Source organism: Pristis pectinata, chromosome 35 (assembly GCF_009764475.1).
Source record: "Pristis pectinata isolate sPriPec2 chromosome 35, sPriPec2.1.pri, whole genome shotgun sequence".
In the NCBI taxonomy this organism is placed as follows: domain Eukaryota; kingdom Metazoa; phylum Chordata; class Chondrichthyes; order Rhinopristiformes; family Pristidae; genus Pristis; species Pristis pectinata.
In genome coordinates this window covers 14,257,334-14,272,888 of record NC_067439.1, presented here as the reverse complement: position 1 = coordinate 14,272,888, position 15,555 = coordinate 14,257,334, and the positions used below count along the sequence as shown (strand labels likewise).

Genomic DNA, 15,555 nt, shown 5'->3' with positions numbered 1-15,555 from the left:
CTGTGCTAGAGACATAATCAGAACGTTGAACATTACCGCAAGGACGGAGCTTGATATAGACTGCTACAAGTAGGTGTCTCCCCACAAAGGTGAAGTACGATAATAACTTTTATAATTGAACTCCTTTGTGTAGAAAATAAGAATTCAAGTCTCTGCTTTATTCAAACCTGAAATGCCACGTTTCATCCACCTTGGCTTCTCCAGGACAACATAGAAGTTTTCCTGCTTTTCATACTCCTCGTCATCCACAATTTTCACCTGGATGGTCTTCCTGCAGAGAGGGAAAAATAAACAATCCTCTGAGTCCGAGAACCAATTTGCAGTTTGCAGCGATCTGACAACAGTAACAAGTGGAACACCAACATGGCCAAACCTCTGCAAGCTGTAGTCGAGAGGTGCACATCACCAGAGGCAGACAAGGAATTAGTGATACAAAGAACACCAGCTGCAGGAACTATTACATTTAAATATGGATTTGTGGAACATTTGCAGCCATTACTGACTGTGCTGGCATTCCAAAAGCACCTTGGTTCTTAACCACTATAGATTGACTTGTGTCGGCCAAGGGATGCTGATAAATAGCTTGCTTTTGGCTGACTTCATATTGCCTGTTCCCCATCATATCAGTTTGGAGAGGATAAAGTCTGCTGCTCTCTTTTTCTTCTGGTTTCCTTTCCAATGGAACCTACAGACAGCCGTAGACACCGCCCAGTCCATCTCAGGCTTGTCACTTCGTTCCATCTAGTCCACCTTCATGGTGCGTTACTGCAGGAAGGCTAATGGGTACCTGTCACCCTGGCCATTCCCTTTGCTCTCTTTTACCTCCTAGGAGAAGATACAGGAGTTTGAAAGCCTGGACATCCAGACTCAAGAACAGCTTCTATCAGACTTCTGAACCAATCACCTCTTTCACGTCCCCCTCCCACTGGTGCTGCCACGTTGCTGAATCTTTAATTCGACCTCTTCCATTATTGTCACTTTAGCATTTCTTTTTGCATTGCTTCAGTTTGCACTACCATACTTTGCACCATTCTGTTGCTTCATGTGAGCAAGGAGTTCCATTGCACCCTGGTGTACATGACAATAAACTAATCTAAATCTGAATCTGGATGAGAGTGATGCTGAGTTCTTGTGTTTGACTTAAAATGTTTGATTAAACATCTGCGTCTTCATATTGCATTGCTGCATATCCTGGTTTCCATGACGTGCTGAGCTGTGTCTGCAACTCACTGCAGTTTCTTGCCATCACGGGGAGAGCAGTTGCCGTACCAAGCCGTGATGCATCCAGAGAGGATGCTTTCTATGGTGCATCGATAAAAATTCATGAAGGTCAAAGGGGACCTGCCAAATTTCTTTAGCCTCCTGAGCAAGTGGAAGCACTGGTGGGCTTTTTTGGCTGTGGCGTATATGTAGCTGGACTAGGACTGAGCCAGAGACAGCCAATGTAACTTTAAGGGTAAATTTTATGCAAATAATCTAGTTGTGGTTTATAAACAGGCTGGTACTAGGGTGGATGAGGGAGGTTTCTTTTCATTTATTCATTCATAGAATGTACGCATTGCTGAATGCAATTAGTAATTAGATTGGAAAATTGTTGTACATTTCTAATTGCCCTGGATTGAGAAAGTAGTTAAGAACTGACTGGGTTGGAGTAAGATAGGAAAGGTTCAAGGGATATGGACCAAACGCAGGCAAGTGGGACTAGCTCAGGTAAGCAACTTGGTCAGTATTGATGAGTTGGGCCAAAGGGCCTGTTTCTCTGCTGTGTAACTCTATGGCTCTATATACAGTATATATCTACATTCCTTATCCAGGCTGGATAAGGAGGGTAGATATTCCTCTCATCAGTGAAACAGGTTTTTTTTTACAATAAAACTGTAGTTTCATGGTTATTTCCTCATAAGGCTGTCTTTTTTTAAATTACACATATTTAATTATTTGAATTTAAATTATCCAGCTTCCGTGGTGGGATTCAAACCCATGTCTCTGGATAAATGGTCCAGAACTCTGGCTGCTGGTCAGTAACTATGTTATCATATGACGTGTAAGATATCTGGACATTATCTGTGTGAAGTTTGAGAAGACTTTCAAAAATTCCATCCAGCAAATTACAAGCAAAAATGAGAGTACATAGATTTGGAGGCAGTCTTTTAATTAGGATTGAACATTAATTGGTGGAGAAAAGACAGGGTAAGGATAAGGAATCTGTTTTTCATCATACTTATTTAATGACAGACCAGATAAGGGAGGTTTTTGTACAGATGGCCAACTTAGGAGGGAAATGGGGAGTGCATCGGCAGACAAGAAGTCATATAGGCTTCTAAACAGACTTATGTGCATGGACAAAGCTACAGAAAGTAGAATTCAATGTGTGTCAGTGCAAGTTTATCCAATTTAAAGTTTAAAGCTTAAAAAAATATTAGAAGGTGTTGCAGAAGCAAAGAGATTTGGGATTCCAAATACACAAGGCATTTAATGACGATAGAAATGAAGAAAATAACTGTAAAGGTTAATGGAGTGTTTACTGTTATATCTGGGGCCTAGAGTTCAAAAGGGAGAAGAATAATTTCTCTATAGCTTTTTGTCCAAGCTCCCACCTCCTCTTCTATGCGAGTTCTCCTTAGTCCTCAATCATAAATTAACATCATTCACGAGTGAAATCAAGAACCAATTGTTGGTGAGAGTAACAGAAAAATGGAACAAAGAGGAGAAAATAGAATTGACGAGCAGATGAACAAGGATGTAATTTTAATTTAATGTTTTTTAAATTTTATTTACAGCGCGGTAACAGGCCCTTCCGGCCCAATGAGTCTGCACCATCCATTTTAAACCCAAATTAACCTACCCATACGTCTTTGCAATGTGGGAGGAAACCGGAGCACCCGGAGGAAACCCACACAGACACGGGGAGAACGCACAAACTCCTTACAGACAGTGACAGGAATCGAACCCCGATCGCTGGCGCTGTAATAGCGTCGCGCTAACCGCTACGCTACTGTGCTGCCACAATTTTATAGTGGAGAAGCCTCGGCATATTGGATGGCCCACTCGAGTGCCTAATGAGCGGACCAATTTGCAGACATGTAGACCATAGAAACCAGAGGGAATATCTTGAGGCACCTCCGATAAACCCCCTATCGACAGACAGCAAATTGATAAATTGGGACAATGAGACCTAATGGTTCCGGTCTTGACTGACAGTCAATGCATCCTTCCCACTGAAAGCATCTTGTTGAAGCTCTCTGCATTATTCCAGTGATGTGGGCAGGTCTACAGTGGAGCCTGCAAACTGGCTATCCAGAAATTCTAAAGATTTCAGTTGCACTGCTGTTAAAAACTGCCCAAAAACCACAAAGAAGTAACCAAGAATGAAGTGAACAATGTCCTGGGGTATATCCTTCGACTGATACACCAGAATACCGAGACCCTGAAGCCTAATGACAACATTTCAAGACCTTTCCTCACAAATCAAATTTTGCTATTTGGTCTCCTCCTTATTTCAATCATCCTAATAATCTTTCACGGTGGGAATATCTTATTTTTCAGATCTCAGACAACACATTCTCCAGTAAGAGTAGGCACTGGGCTGCATTGACATTATTATAGTGGCACAATGTAATTAGAGTAGGAGAGGCTGTTAATTGAAAATTATTTGTGTGCACACACACTTTGCCATGCTAATCCCATCAAAGGGAACAATACCTGAAAACTTTTCCGGTCTTAAACCACCCACAAGAGTATTAATATGTTGTGGTAAGTGGGATCTCATTTCAATAATGAACTCAGAGGAAAGTGCTATTAGATGGAGAAAAGTATATTATGATAAATTACACACCACAGACCATCAACAGCAAGCTGAGAGATAGAGTGCTGGAAACATTCAGCAGCTCAGGCAGGATGTGTGGAGAGAGAAAATGAGTTAACATTTCAGGGCAATGGCCTTTCATCTTCTTTTATGATGCAAAGTCATGAACCTGAAAACTCAGCTCTGTATCTCTCCACAGATGCAGTCTGATGTACTGAGTATTTCTGTTTTTATTTCAGATTTCCAACACCTCCACTTCTTTTGCTGTTCCACACCCACAGTCCTGAGGTAGTTCACTCCGTCTGCCTTTGAATTAAAGTGATGTGACTTGTTTGGCTTTATGTCAACACACTGAAACATTATCAATGAACCCAGCATGGTTATTGTCAATCTTCGGAATGCCCACTTTCTGATGAGATGGCAACAGCGGCTATTTTATTTAATTTTTCTGCATCTACACTGTCAAGGGATGCCATTAGGCTGGAAAGAGTGCAGAGGAGATTTATGAAGATGTTGGCAGGACTCAAGGGACTGAGTTATGGGGAAGGCTGAGCAGGTTGGGACTTTTTCATTGGAGCATAGGAGACTGAGGTGGTGATCTTATAGAGGTGTATAAAATCATGAAAGGCGTAGATAGGATTGGGGAATCAAGAAATAGAGGGCATAGGTTTAAGATGAGAGGGGAGAGATTTAATAGGGACACTTTTTCACCCAGAGGGTGGTCAATACATGGAGCAAGGTGCCAGAGGAAGTGGTTAAGGCAGGTACATTAACAACATTTAAAAGGCATTTGCACAGGTACATGGATAGAAAAGGTTTGGAGGCATATGGGCCAAATGCAGGCAAATGGGACAAGGTTAGATGGGAATCTTGGTTGGCATGGACAAGTTGGGCCGAAGGGCCTGTTTCTGTGCTGTATGACTCTATGACAGGGCTTCACTGGTAAGGCCAGTGTTTATTGCCCAGCCTTATTTGCCATTGAGAAGGTGGTGGTGAACCACCTTCTTGAACCGTTGCAGTCCCTCTGTTGAAGGTACTTCCACAGTGCAGTTGTGGAGGGAGTTCCAGATTTAGACCATGTGAAGATGAAAGACCAGTAACTGGAAGAGCAAAATGCAGATGATGGTGTTCCCAAGTTCCTGAAGCCCTTGTCCTTCTTGATAGTAGAAGGTCACAGGTTGTGAAATACTGTCAGTCACCTTGTCAAGGACCAGCAATCATGTCAGCTACCGGACAGTGGACTGTACACATTGCAACCACTGTGCCCCAGGGACAAATGTTTAGAATCGTGTATAGTGTACAACTGAACTGCTTTGTCCTGGGTGGTGTCGAGCTTCTTAAAAGTTGTTGCAGCTACGCTCATCCAGGTAAGTGAATTGTATTCTATCACACTCCTAACTTATGCCTTGAATAAGGCGGAAAGGTTTTGCATGTCACTCACCACACGATACCCAGCCTCTAACCTGCTCTTGTGACCATGGTATTTAAGTGGTTGGATCAGTAAGGTTTCTGCTCAATGGTAATCCGCAGGGCTTTGTTGATGGTAACACTATTTAATGTCAAGAGTAGATGGTTAGGTTCTGTTAGAGATGGTCATTGCCTGGCACTTTTGTGGCATGAGAGTTATTTGTCCATTACCAGCTGGTGCCCTGAATGTTGTCTAAGTCTTGTGGCATGCAGGCATGGGCTGCTTCATTTGCTAAGGAGTTGCAAATGGAACTGAACATTGTGCAGCCATCAGCGGCCATGCCCGGTTCTGATGGTACGATGGACAGAAAGTCATGAATGAAGCAGCTGAACATGATTGAGAATGAGAGTGAGGAACTCCTGCAGTGCTGTCCGGCGGCTGAAATGATTGACTTCCAAAAGCATATCCACTTTCTTTTATATGAATAAAACCATTGGTGTGTCTTCTCCTTGATGCCCACTGACTTAAGATTTTAGGGCTCCATTGTCACACTAGCCGACACTGACCACCCCCGGACACCTCGGGTTCATTAACATTTTTATTTCAGTTCAACGTCCCACTTTCTGTCATCATCCCCATTCCTGCCAACTACGACCACCACATAATTCATCAGCCTGGAAATCAATGTTGGGTTCAAGGGAGAAGGGGGTTCACCAAATAAATGGGGAGCTGCGTACAGATAAACAGAGAGTGGTTTTGACTAACTATTGTCTGCAGGAGGACTGGAAGAATTTGTGACTGCAATTTTTTTCTCTCTCCCTCTGAATAGTCTGCTTCATAAGAAATCGTGAGCAAAATCCAAAGTGTTGGCAGTTTTCTGGCGACTTTAGAAGCACATAACGCCACTTTAACAAAAGTTAAGTTGCTAAGCCCTACACCTACACACACTGCAGAATTTGTATTTTGACATGATTTTTCTCCCATCCTCCTAAAATTAGTACTCGTGTTGATGTTTTAACTAGTTGTATCTGCAGAATGTCAGTCTTATCTCAACATAACCAGTGATTTAAGTATCGCTTTTGTAAAACCTAGCTCCAGATTTACATTGATTTCAGGATCCAACATGGTACAATAGTAATTTGAGATGTAAAACACATCAGCCTTCTCACGAGCTGTGTTGCAATATATTTTTGTTAACAGAGGTAAAGCTTTGGGTGACCAAATTGCTAAGGTAAAGGGGACTGACAAACTAATATTGGTTCTTGCAGTGAATTTGTAGGATTTTGCAGAAACAATGTTGGTGGTATTTTTCCAGTGCTGTAGGTAATCCAGCAAATTACTGGCTACCCTCTCAGAAGCACATAAGAGGGCAGGGCCCACAGCTGCCAGTAGACCATGGGTTCTGTGCCAGGTCCTGGACTTCAATCAACCAAAGGCTGTGCTGCTGCCCTAAAAGTGGTGGCAAATTTCATCACTGATGTCTGCCTTTGCCAAGAGGTGTGGGTGCTGTCTCTCTGACGGCCACAATGGCTGCTCTGGAGAGGAGAATGATGGGGGAGAGGTGTGGTGAGGTTGAGAGTGTAGGGAGCCGATTGAGCCCCCTGCTAAGTGTGACCCATGCCACTGTGATCAAAATGATCTTCAGAGCCACAGATTGAAGCTTCTTGCATTGATGAGTACTGCCAGCAATTACATTTGCATTCAATTAAAAAGACTTGGGCAAGAGTTGGGAGGATTTTACATCTGAAAACAATATCCCAGTGGGGACACTTTAAATCAGTGTCAGAATCAGATTTATTATCACTGAGTTATATGACATGAAATTTGATGTTTTATGGCAGCAGTACAGTGCAAAGACATAAAAATTACTATAAATTACAAAAATAAATAAATAATGCAAAAAAAGGAATAATAAGGTAGTATTCATGGGTTCATGGACCATTCAGAAATCTGATGGCGGAGGGGAAGAAGCTGTTCCTGAATCGTTGAGTGTGGGTCTTCAGGATCCTGTACCTCCTCCCCGATGGTACTAACGATCCTGGATGGTGAGGGTCTTTAATGATGGATGCTGCCTTCTTGATGCATGGCCTCTTGAAGATGTCCTCGATGGTGGGGAAGATCGTGCCCGTGATGGAGCTGGCTGAGTCTACAACCCTCTGCAGCCTCTGGCGATCCTGTGCATTGGAGCCTCATCTGATCATATCCGAGTACCCACTTTCTGTGTGATTCCCAACGTGTTTTATTAAGAGTTAATAAAAAAGATCAGAGGTCGCAACATTTGACCTTTATTATTAACTCTGAGTAAAACATTTATTATTATTAAAAACCTTTATTATTAACACTAAGGAAATAAGAGTATGGCATGTGTTGATGACATCAGAATTATGTAAGCAAATTACAACTCATGGTAGGGTGAACTATGACAGGAGGAGCCAGGGAAATTCCACCAGAAATGGGCACAAATACTCCAAAACATGCAAAGCTTTTTCAGGTGTAATATACAGACAAAAAATATGCTAGTTTATTTTTCTAATCAAATTTCTAACTACCTATCACTGCATATTTCTGTTTCATGAAGCACTTTTGTGTCTGGTACATCTTTACTGCCATGAGTAATTTTTCACATTTTCTTGCTGGGTTGCTACATTCAGGCTATCTCATCTATCTTTCCCATCTTCCATTCAACCTAAATATTGGGCCTGAAGGAGCTTGTTTCAGAAATGTCAATCTCCATGCACTTGATGAGGGGAATTGAGGGATACTGAGTTAGTGTAAGAAATTGCCACTGAGGTAAAAACTTAGCCAAAATCTTTTTGAATGGTGGACCAAGCACAAGGGGCTGTTTAGCCATCTCCTACTTCTAGTTCTTATGTTCTTATATTTTTATGACCACATAGCCAGTGGAGGACTTCAGAATAGTAATGAAATTGGCATCTACCAGTTTCCATGTAGCGAAATCCCACAAACAGCAAAGTATTGGTATTGGTATTGGTTTATTATTGTCACTTGTACCAAGGTACAGTGAAAAACTTGTCTTGCATAATGTTTGTACAGATCAATTCATTACACAGTGCATTGAGGTAGCACAGAGTGCATTGAGGTAGTACAGGGTAAAAACAATAACAGAATACAGAGTAATGACAGTAACAGACAAAATGCTGGAGGAATTCAGTGAGCCAGGCAGCATCTGTGGGGGGGGAATGGACAGTCGATGTTTTGGGTCGAGACCTTCCATGCGGATTGAAAGACTGGCTATCTCCCCTCTATAAGGTCTCAACCTGAAATGACGACTGTCCATTTCCCTCCACACATGATGCCTGACCTGTTGAGTTCCTCCAGCATCTTGCGTGTTGCTCCAGATTCCAACGTCCGCAGTCTCTTGTGTCTCCAATGTAATGGCAGGTTTATTTTTCTAAGATATGTTGGGTAAGGACTGGTGGGAGCTCCTCTTTGCAAGAATGGCATAGGACTTGTGTGCAACTTGAGAAGGCCTCAATTCAACATTAAATCCAAAAGATGACATCTTTCAGTGCTGAACTAGAGTGAGAGTCAACCTACCATAGCTGTTAAATTCCTGGACTGACATTTAAATGCCTGGACCATTGATCCAGGGACAAGAGTCTGACTCCCACCACAGTACTCGGGGCACTGGTGTCTCTCCAACCATCTGTAAGTTTCATTCCCTCCACCACCAGCAAAGAGTGACGACAGCACATGCCACCTACTGAACACATCACAGCTTCTTCCCGAGGCTACTCCAACAGGATCCCCCAAGTCCTGGACCTCTGCCACAGGAACGAGGGCAGCAGATGCATGGGGACACCACCACCTGCTAGTTCTCCTCCAAGGGTGCGCACCATCCTGATCTGGAAATGTATCGCCATCCCTCCAGTGACACCGGGTCTAAGTCCTGGAACTCCCTTCACAACATCACTTCACCAGAAGGACTGCAGTTGTCCAAAAAGGTGGCTCACCGCCACCTTCTCAAGGGCAATTAGGGATAGGCAATAAATGTTAATCTTGACAGCGATGCCCAGGTCCCAAAAACTGAGGAAGTAAGAAAAAAAAAGTAAAATTGTCATGCCTGGGGTGACAAGGACTGCTGGGAGTACTCTGAGAACCAGCATGGACTCGATGGGCCACATAGCCTCCTTCTGTGTTGTAAGAGAATATGAGAAATACAGGACTATGATCAAAGTTAGCATGCCAATATACAAGTCAATAAGAAATATGACATACAAAGTTGGCATACAGAAGTGATACCGGACTAAATCTAATGACTGCACTGCATAAAAGATTTTTCTGGATATTTTACAAGCACAGACCTGCTTCATTCTTCTGTAGCCCTCACTGCAAAGGGGTTGGAATACAAGGGTTAAGAAAAGTCTTACTGCAATTACGTTGAATTCCACTTATAAAATGCTGGCTAGCCAACAGCCGGGGTATTGTGTTCAGTTCTGGCTGTCACACTACAGGAAGGATGGTTCAGGAGGCATTTACAAGAACGGTTCCAGGAATGAGGGACTTCAGCTGCAAGACATTAGGTTGTTCTTGGAGCGGAGGGTTGGAGAGATTTGAGATGTACATGGTGCTGGTGGGTTTAGGTAAAGTAAGTAGAGAGGAGACAGCTTAAATATGAAGGGCAAAAGGCATGTGGGATGTAAAGGAAAGCTTTATACAGAGCGTTTTCGACTGGAACTCACTGCCTATAAGAGTTGGGGAAACAGAATGGATTGGGACTTCAAAAGGCAACAGATAGCACAAGGGAAAGGAATTTGTAGGGTGGCAGAGAGAGAGTGCGACTGAATGGATTGTTTGACAAAGAGTCAAAATGGGATAGATGGGCCAAACGACCTCCTCTTGTGCCATAATGATTATTCGGTACAGCAAGCCCACATCTGGAATAATCTGTATGGTTTATTTTCTTTGTCAAAGGAAGTCGATGTCAATGAGAATACAAAGAAGTTTCCAGGGCCTGACTCCTGGGATGGAGTGATTGCTCTTGGAACTGAGGCTGGATAGACCTATCTTCCAGAGGTTAAGCATAATGAAAGGATGCAATTAAAACATAAAGTACCTGAGGAGCTTGGCAGGATATTTAGCAGGAGGAACTTCCCCCTGGCTGAGGAGTCCAGCCATTAGGACTGAAGTGAAGTTTCTTCACTCAGAGAGTGGTGAATCAGTCAGTCTCTACCATAGAGGGCAGCAGATGTTCAGTCATTGGCTATATTTACAATAGCAATTTTTGGATACAAATGGAATCTGGAGATAGAGCGTGCCGGGGGTGCAGCTGGGGTAGAAAATCAAGCGAGATCTTATTGAAGTGATGGATCACCCTCAAAGACCCCAGGAACCCACTTTCTCTTCCTTACTTACACCCCATTACGGAATATGTGGGACTCCCATTTTCCTGATTTTAAGTAGAATGGGTTTAAGCAAAACAGGTCACAGCCAAGAGGATTATCCAGACAACTCATCTATTTTTAATCAGATCATTTTCATGAGATGATATGCTGCTCCATTTAAATACAAGAAAATGTTAGAAACCAGCAGGTCAGGAAGCATCTGTGGTGGGAGAAACAGAACGAACATTTCGTCAGAAAATGGTTAACCCGAAACATTAGCTCTGTCTTTCTCTCTCTCTCTCCACAGATGCTGCCAGACCTGCTATTTTTTTGTGAATTTTCTGTTTTTATTTCAGATTTCCAGAAGATGCAGTTTTTTGTGTTAGGGGTTATTCTGGAGTTATGAAATTATGGATAGCAGATATTAATTAAAATGAGAATCAGTCTTCAGGAAATAAAACTTGTTCACAATTTAACTTCAACTGATAAGTTAAGGCTATTGAAACCAATCATTAGGTGTGGGACATTCTGATTCTGTACCATTGAAACTATGCAGGGGAAAACAATAGATGAATGTTCATGATAATGATAATGTCCATAGATCCCTCAAGGTTGCCATGCAGGTCGATAGGGTTGTTAAGAAGGCGTATGGTGTGTTGGCCTTCATTATTCAGGGTATTGAGTTCAAGAGCCACGAGGTGATGTTGCAGCTCTATAGAACTCTGGTTAGACCACACTTAGAGTATTGTGTTCAGTTCTGGTCGCCTCATTATAGGAAGGATGTGGAAGTTTTAGAGAGGGTGCAGAGGAGATTTACCAGGATGCTGCCTGGATTAATGAATATGTCTTATGAGGAGAGGATGAGCGAGCTAGGGCTTTTCTCTTTGGAGAGAAGGAGGGTGAGAGGTGACTTGATAGAGGTGTACAAGATGATAAGAGGCATAGATCGAATGGACAGTCAGAGACTTTATCCCAGGGCGAAAATGGCTAACACAAGGGGGCATAATTTTAAAGTGACTGGAGAGAGATACAAGGGAGATGTCAGGGGTAAGTTTCTTACACAGAGTGGTGGGTGCGTGGAACGTACTGCCTGCAGAGGTTGTGGGGGCAGAGAGGCTCTTAAATAGCCACATGAATGATAGAAAAATGGAGGGCCTTGTGGGAGGGAAGGGTTAGATAGATAATAGAGCAGGATAAGATGTTGGCACAGAATCATGGGCCGAAGGGTCTGTACTGTGCTGTAATGTTCTATGTTCTATAAAACCTGTTCACAATTTAACTTAATATCTGCTATTCATAAATTCATAATTCCAGAATAATCCCTAACATTTTGCTTTTCAGCTTCTCAGTTTTGTCCACTTGCAGCCATTATCTGTTTTATATGTTTACAAGCACCCATTACATGTAATGCTGTATCACTGCTATGTATAATGAGTGTTTGTAATTGCAGTTTGCTTCCAATTCCCAATTTCGTCTCATGTCTTTAAATAATAGTTTTGCATTCATTAAAATACAGTGATTCTTCACAGTGCACTTTCCTTACTGCCCACGCACAGACTTGATGGATGGATCCACAAGAGCCTGTTGCAACAGGGGCAGGACTGGTATCTAATATTTCATAAAATGGCACTATAAGCATCCAGTGTGGAAATTTACTGGATAACCTCGCAGACTGGAGTTCTAAGAAAGCTTGAATCTTTCTGCCACGACACAGAAATGTTAATTCTCCACCAGAGTCCCCTTGTCAGAAGAGAGAGAGAGAGAGAGAGAGAGAGAGAGAGAGAGAGAGAGAGAGAGATCCCTTCTGTCGAAATCTGTCAAAATTACAATGCAGAAATTCAGTCTTATTTTACCAATAACTTTGTTCCCTCTGCTTCACTATGTCACTATGCACAGCTAGAAACTCGGGCTGATAATTTTCCTTCAGGCTCCATCAACTCCACTGTATATCTGATGCAATGAATCTGTCCAGGTACATAAGTATTCTGCCTCTTTAACAAGGTACCCTCTATCTGCAGAGTACAGCTCAGTGGCAATGCTATTTGCTTGTATGTAATACATGTTTGTTTTTGCTGTCTTATTCAGGAGCTGCCTAATTCTATCCAGGTAGCAAGTCTGGCCAGATTGCAAGCCCAAGGTGTTTGGCAGGAGTTTGTAAAAGGGTTTGGCAGCCAACTAGACCTGCTCAGAAAGAGGAGTTATTGTCATGATCCTAAAGATGTGCGGGTTGGTAGGTTAACTGGCCACTGTAAATTGTCCCTGGTGTGTGGGTGAGTGGTCGAACCTAGGGGAGTTGATGGGAATGGAGGGAGAATAAGCAACAGAAAAAATTATACACAAAACGCTGGAGGATCTCAACAGGTCAGGCAGCATCCGTGGAGGGAAATGGAGAGTCAATGTTTTGGGTCGAGACCCTTCACCTGAGGGGAGATAGTGGGAATGGAAAGGAGAATTAAAATGGCTGGCAATCGGGAGATCCAGGCAGCCACAGTGGACGGAGTGAAGGTGCTCAGCAAAGCAGTCGTCCAGTTTGCGTCCGGTCTCACTGATGTAGAGGAGGCCATAATGGGAGCACCGGATGCAATAAATAATTCACTACCAACTTCCGCCCTGCCCTCAGCTTCACTTAGTCCATCTCCAACACCTATTTCTTGATCCCTCCGTCTCCATCTCAGGAGACAGATTATCCATCAACATCTACGACAAACCCGCTGACTCCCACAGTTACCGTGACTACACCTCCTCCCACCCTGTCACTTGCAAGGACTTCCCTTCCCTCAGTTCCTCTGTCTCCGCCGCATCTGTTCTTGAGATGAGGCCTTCCACTCCAGGACATCGGAGATGTCCTCCTTTTTCAGAAAACGGGCCTTCCTCCCCACTGTTATTGATGGAGTCCTCACCTGTATCTCCTACATTCTCCACACACCTGCCGCTCACCCCTTCCCCCCCACCAAGGGGAACAGGGATAGAGTTCCCCTAGTCCTCACCTACCACCCCACCAGCCTACGCATCAACCAGCCTTCGCAACTTCCGCCACCTACAACGGGACCCCACCACCAGCCATATCTTCCCCTCCCCTCCCCTCCCCTCCCCTCGCTTCTCCACTTTCTGCAGGGATCACTCTCTTCATGACTCCCTGGTCCACTTACCTCTCCCCACCCATCCCTCCCCCTCCCCAGGCACTCTCTCCTGTAACTGTGCTGAGTGTAACACCTGCCCCTACACCTCCTCCTTCACCTGCATCCAGGTCCCTAAACAGCCCGTCCAGGTGAGGCAGTCGCACACTTGCGAAGCAATGGCGTTATTTATTGCATCGGGCGCTCTTGCTGTGGCCTCCTCTATATCGGTGAGATCCAAAGCAGATCGGGCGACTGCTTCGCTGAGCGCCCTGGCTCTGTCCGCCGTGGCCGTCTGGATCTCCTAGTGCCACGAGAGATTCTGCAGATGCTGGGATCTGGAGCAATACACAAAAAGTGCTGGAGGGACTCAGCAGGTCAGGCAGCATCCATGGAGGGAAATAAACAGTCGATGTTTCGGGCCGAGACCCTTCATCTGGTGGCCAGCCATTTTAATTCGCCTCCCGATTCCCACACCGACATGTCTGTACTTGGCCTCCTCCACTGCCAGGGTGAGGGGAATTGCAGACTAGAGGAACAGCACCTCATATCCCGCCTGGATAGTCCATCAGCTGGCAGCATGAATTCCAAAATATTCAAGGCCCTAGTGTTCAAGTCAATGGTGGAGTAATGAAAAACTGGGATGTTCCATTGGGCAGAATTCAAGTTCCATTACCTGGGTCGCTGGCACTGCTTTTATTGGGAGATAGTAGATAATTATATGAGGAAGAAAGGAATAGAAAGGTACGCTGTCGGGGTTAAGTGGGTGAAAGGAGGCTCATGGGGAGCTTAAACACCAACATAGACCAGATGGGTTGAGTGGTCTATTTGGATTATAAAGTTCTCCATAATTCCAGATATCCAGGCAGAATTGGTAGAATGTTGAGATCTTGGAGAAATGGAAGCATGGACTTATGTAGCCGGCAGGGTTAAATTACAGAGTGGATTTGAAGATGAGAAGAATTTTAAGAAGCCCTCAGAAATTTGCTTGCAAGCCAAGACTTGCATGTGAGAACAATGACCAGAATTTTGTGCTTCATACAAGACTTTGTCGGCAAGAAAGGGTGAGGTGGTGGACTGAGCAGCTCAGTCTCTTGTAGTTAAATAAAGTTGTACAAATTACAGGTCAGCAGCATCAAGAAAAGTTATGCTTGTAAATGAATGGACAAATAAATTATCAAACGCTTTTTCTCCCCATGTCACGCTGCTTTAAACTCATTACTTTCAGCAGTTGGGCATTTTTAAATTGAATTTCTGGTGCCAATTTTTGTCTAAGCCCTTCCAACAGAAAGAAAAAAAAATCAGGAACATTATTAATTTTAATATTCATATCCTAGAGATCAAAATTTAAAACTGTTTCATTTTAATTTACATCACATCTGTCGTCCTTTTAATTGGAATCTGGAGATTGATTTGACATCATGGTGCTACTGACCGGTGTTGCTAACAGTTGAATTAGGAGAACAAACAATTATCACAATAAGCAGCATTGCTTTGACAGCCACATTAACAAATATTATCACAGCTCTTCCTCTCCAGAGCTCTCTTTATATGCAGGAACTAATGTCAGGGTCTGTCATTAACTGCCAACAGTAATTCCAACTGTGTCTGCGCAGAAGTGGCAGAACAGACCAGTACAGGACTCCAGATACCTGGGAAGAGTTTTATAGTTTATAAAATTGTATCATTTTTACAATGCAACCTCCATTCAACACATCTGGTCTATATTGGTATTGGTGTTGCCCGTCCTATTTAACCACAACACCTTATCCTTCTATTCCTTTCTCTGTTATGTATTTATCTAATTTCCAACAAAGAAAACAAGACTAGTTTACCAGGTGAGAGAACTTGAAGGTCTTTCACTTAAGTATAATATCCAGG

The 15,555-nt window shown here is 43.4% G+C and overlaps 1 protein-coding gene across 4 annotated transcripts in view; it reads right to left on the bottom strand.

Moving 5' to 3' along the window:
* Nucleotides 1-15,555, bottom strand: part of LOC127586224 (sodium/calcium exchanger 3-like) — a 353,793-nt gene that overhangs the window by 50,669 nt on the left and 287,569 nt on the right. For all 4 annotated transcript variants that reach the window (XM_052044020.1, XM_052044021.1, XM_052044022.1 and 1 more), the window contains one exon: nucleotides 168-271. In XM_052044020.1, coding sequence (XP_051899980.1) covers nucleotides 168-271 — 104 coding nt within the window. The remainder of the gene's footprint in view (nucleotides 1-167; nucleotides 272-15,555) is intronic.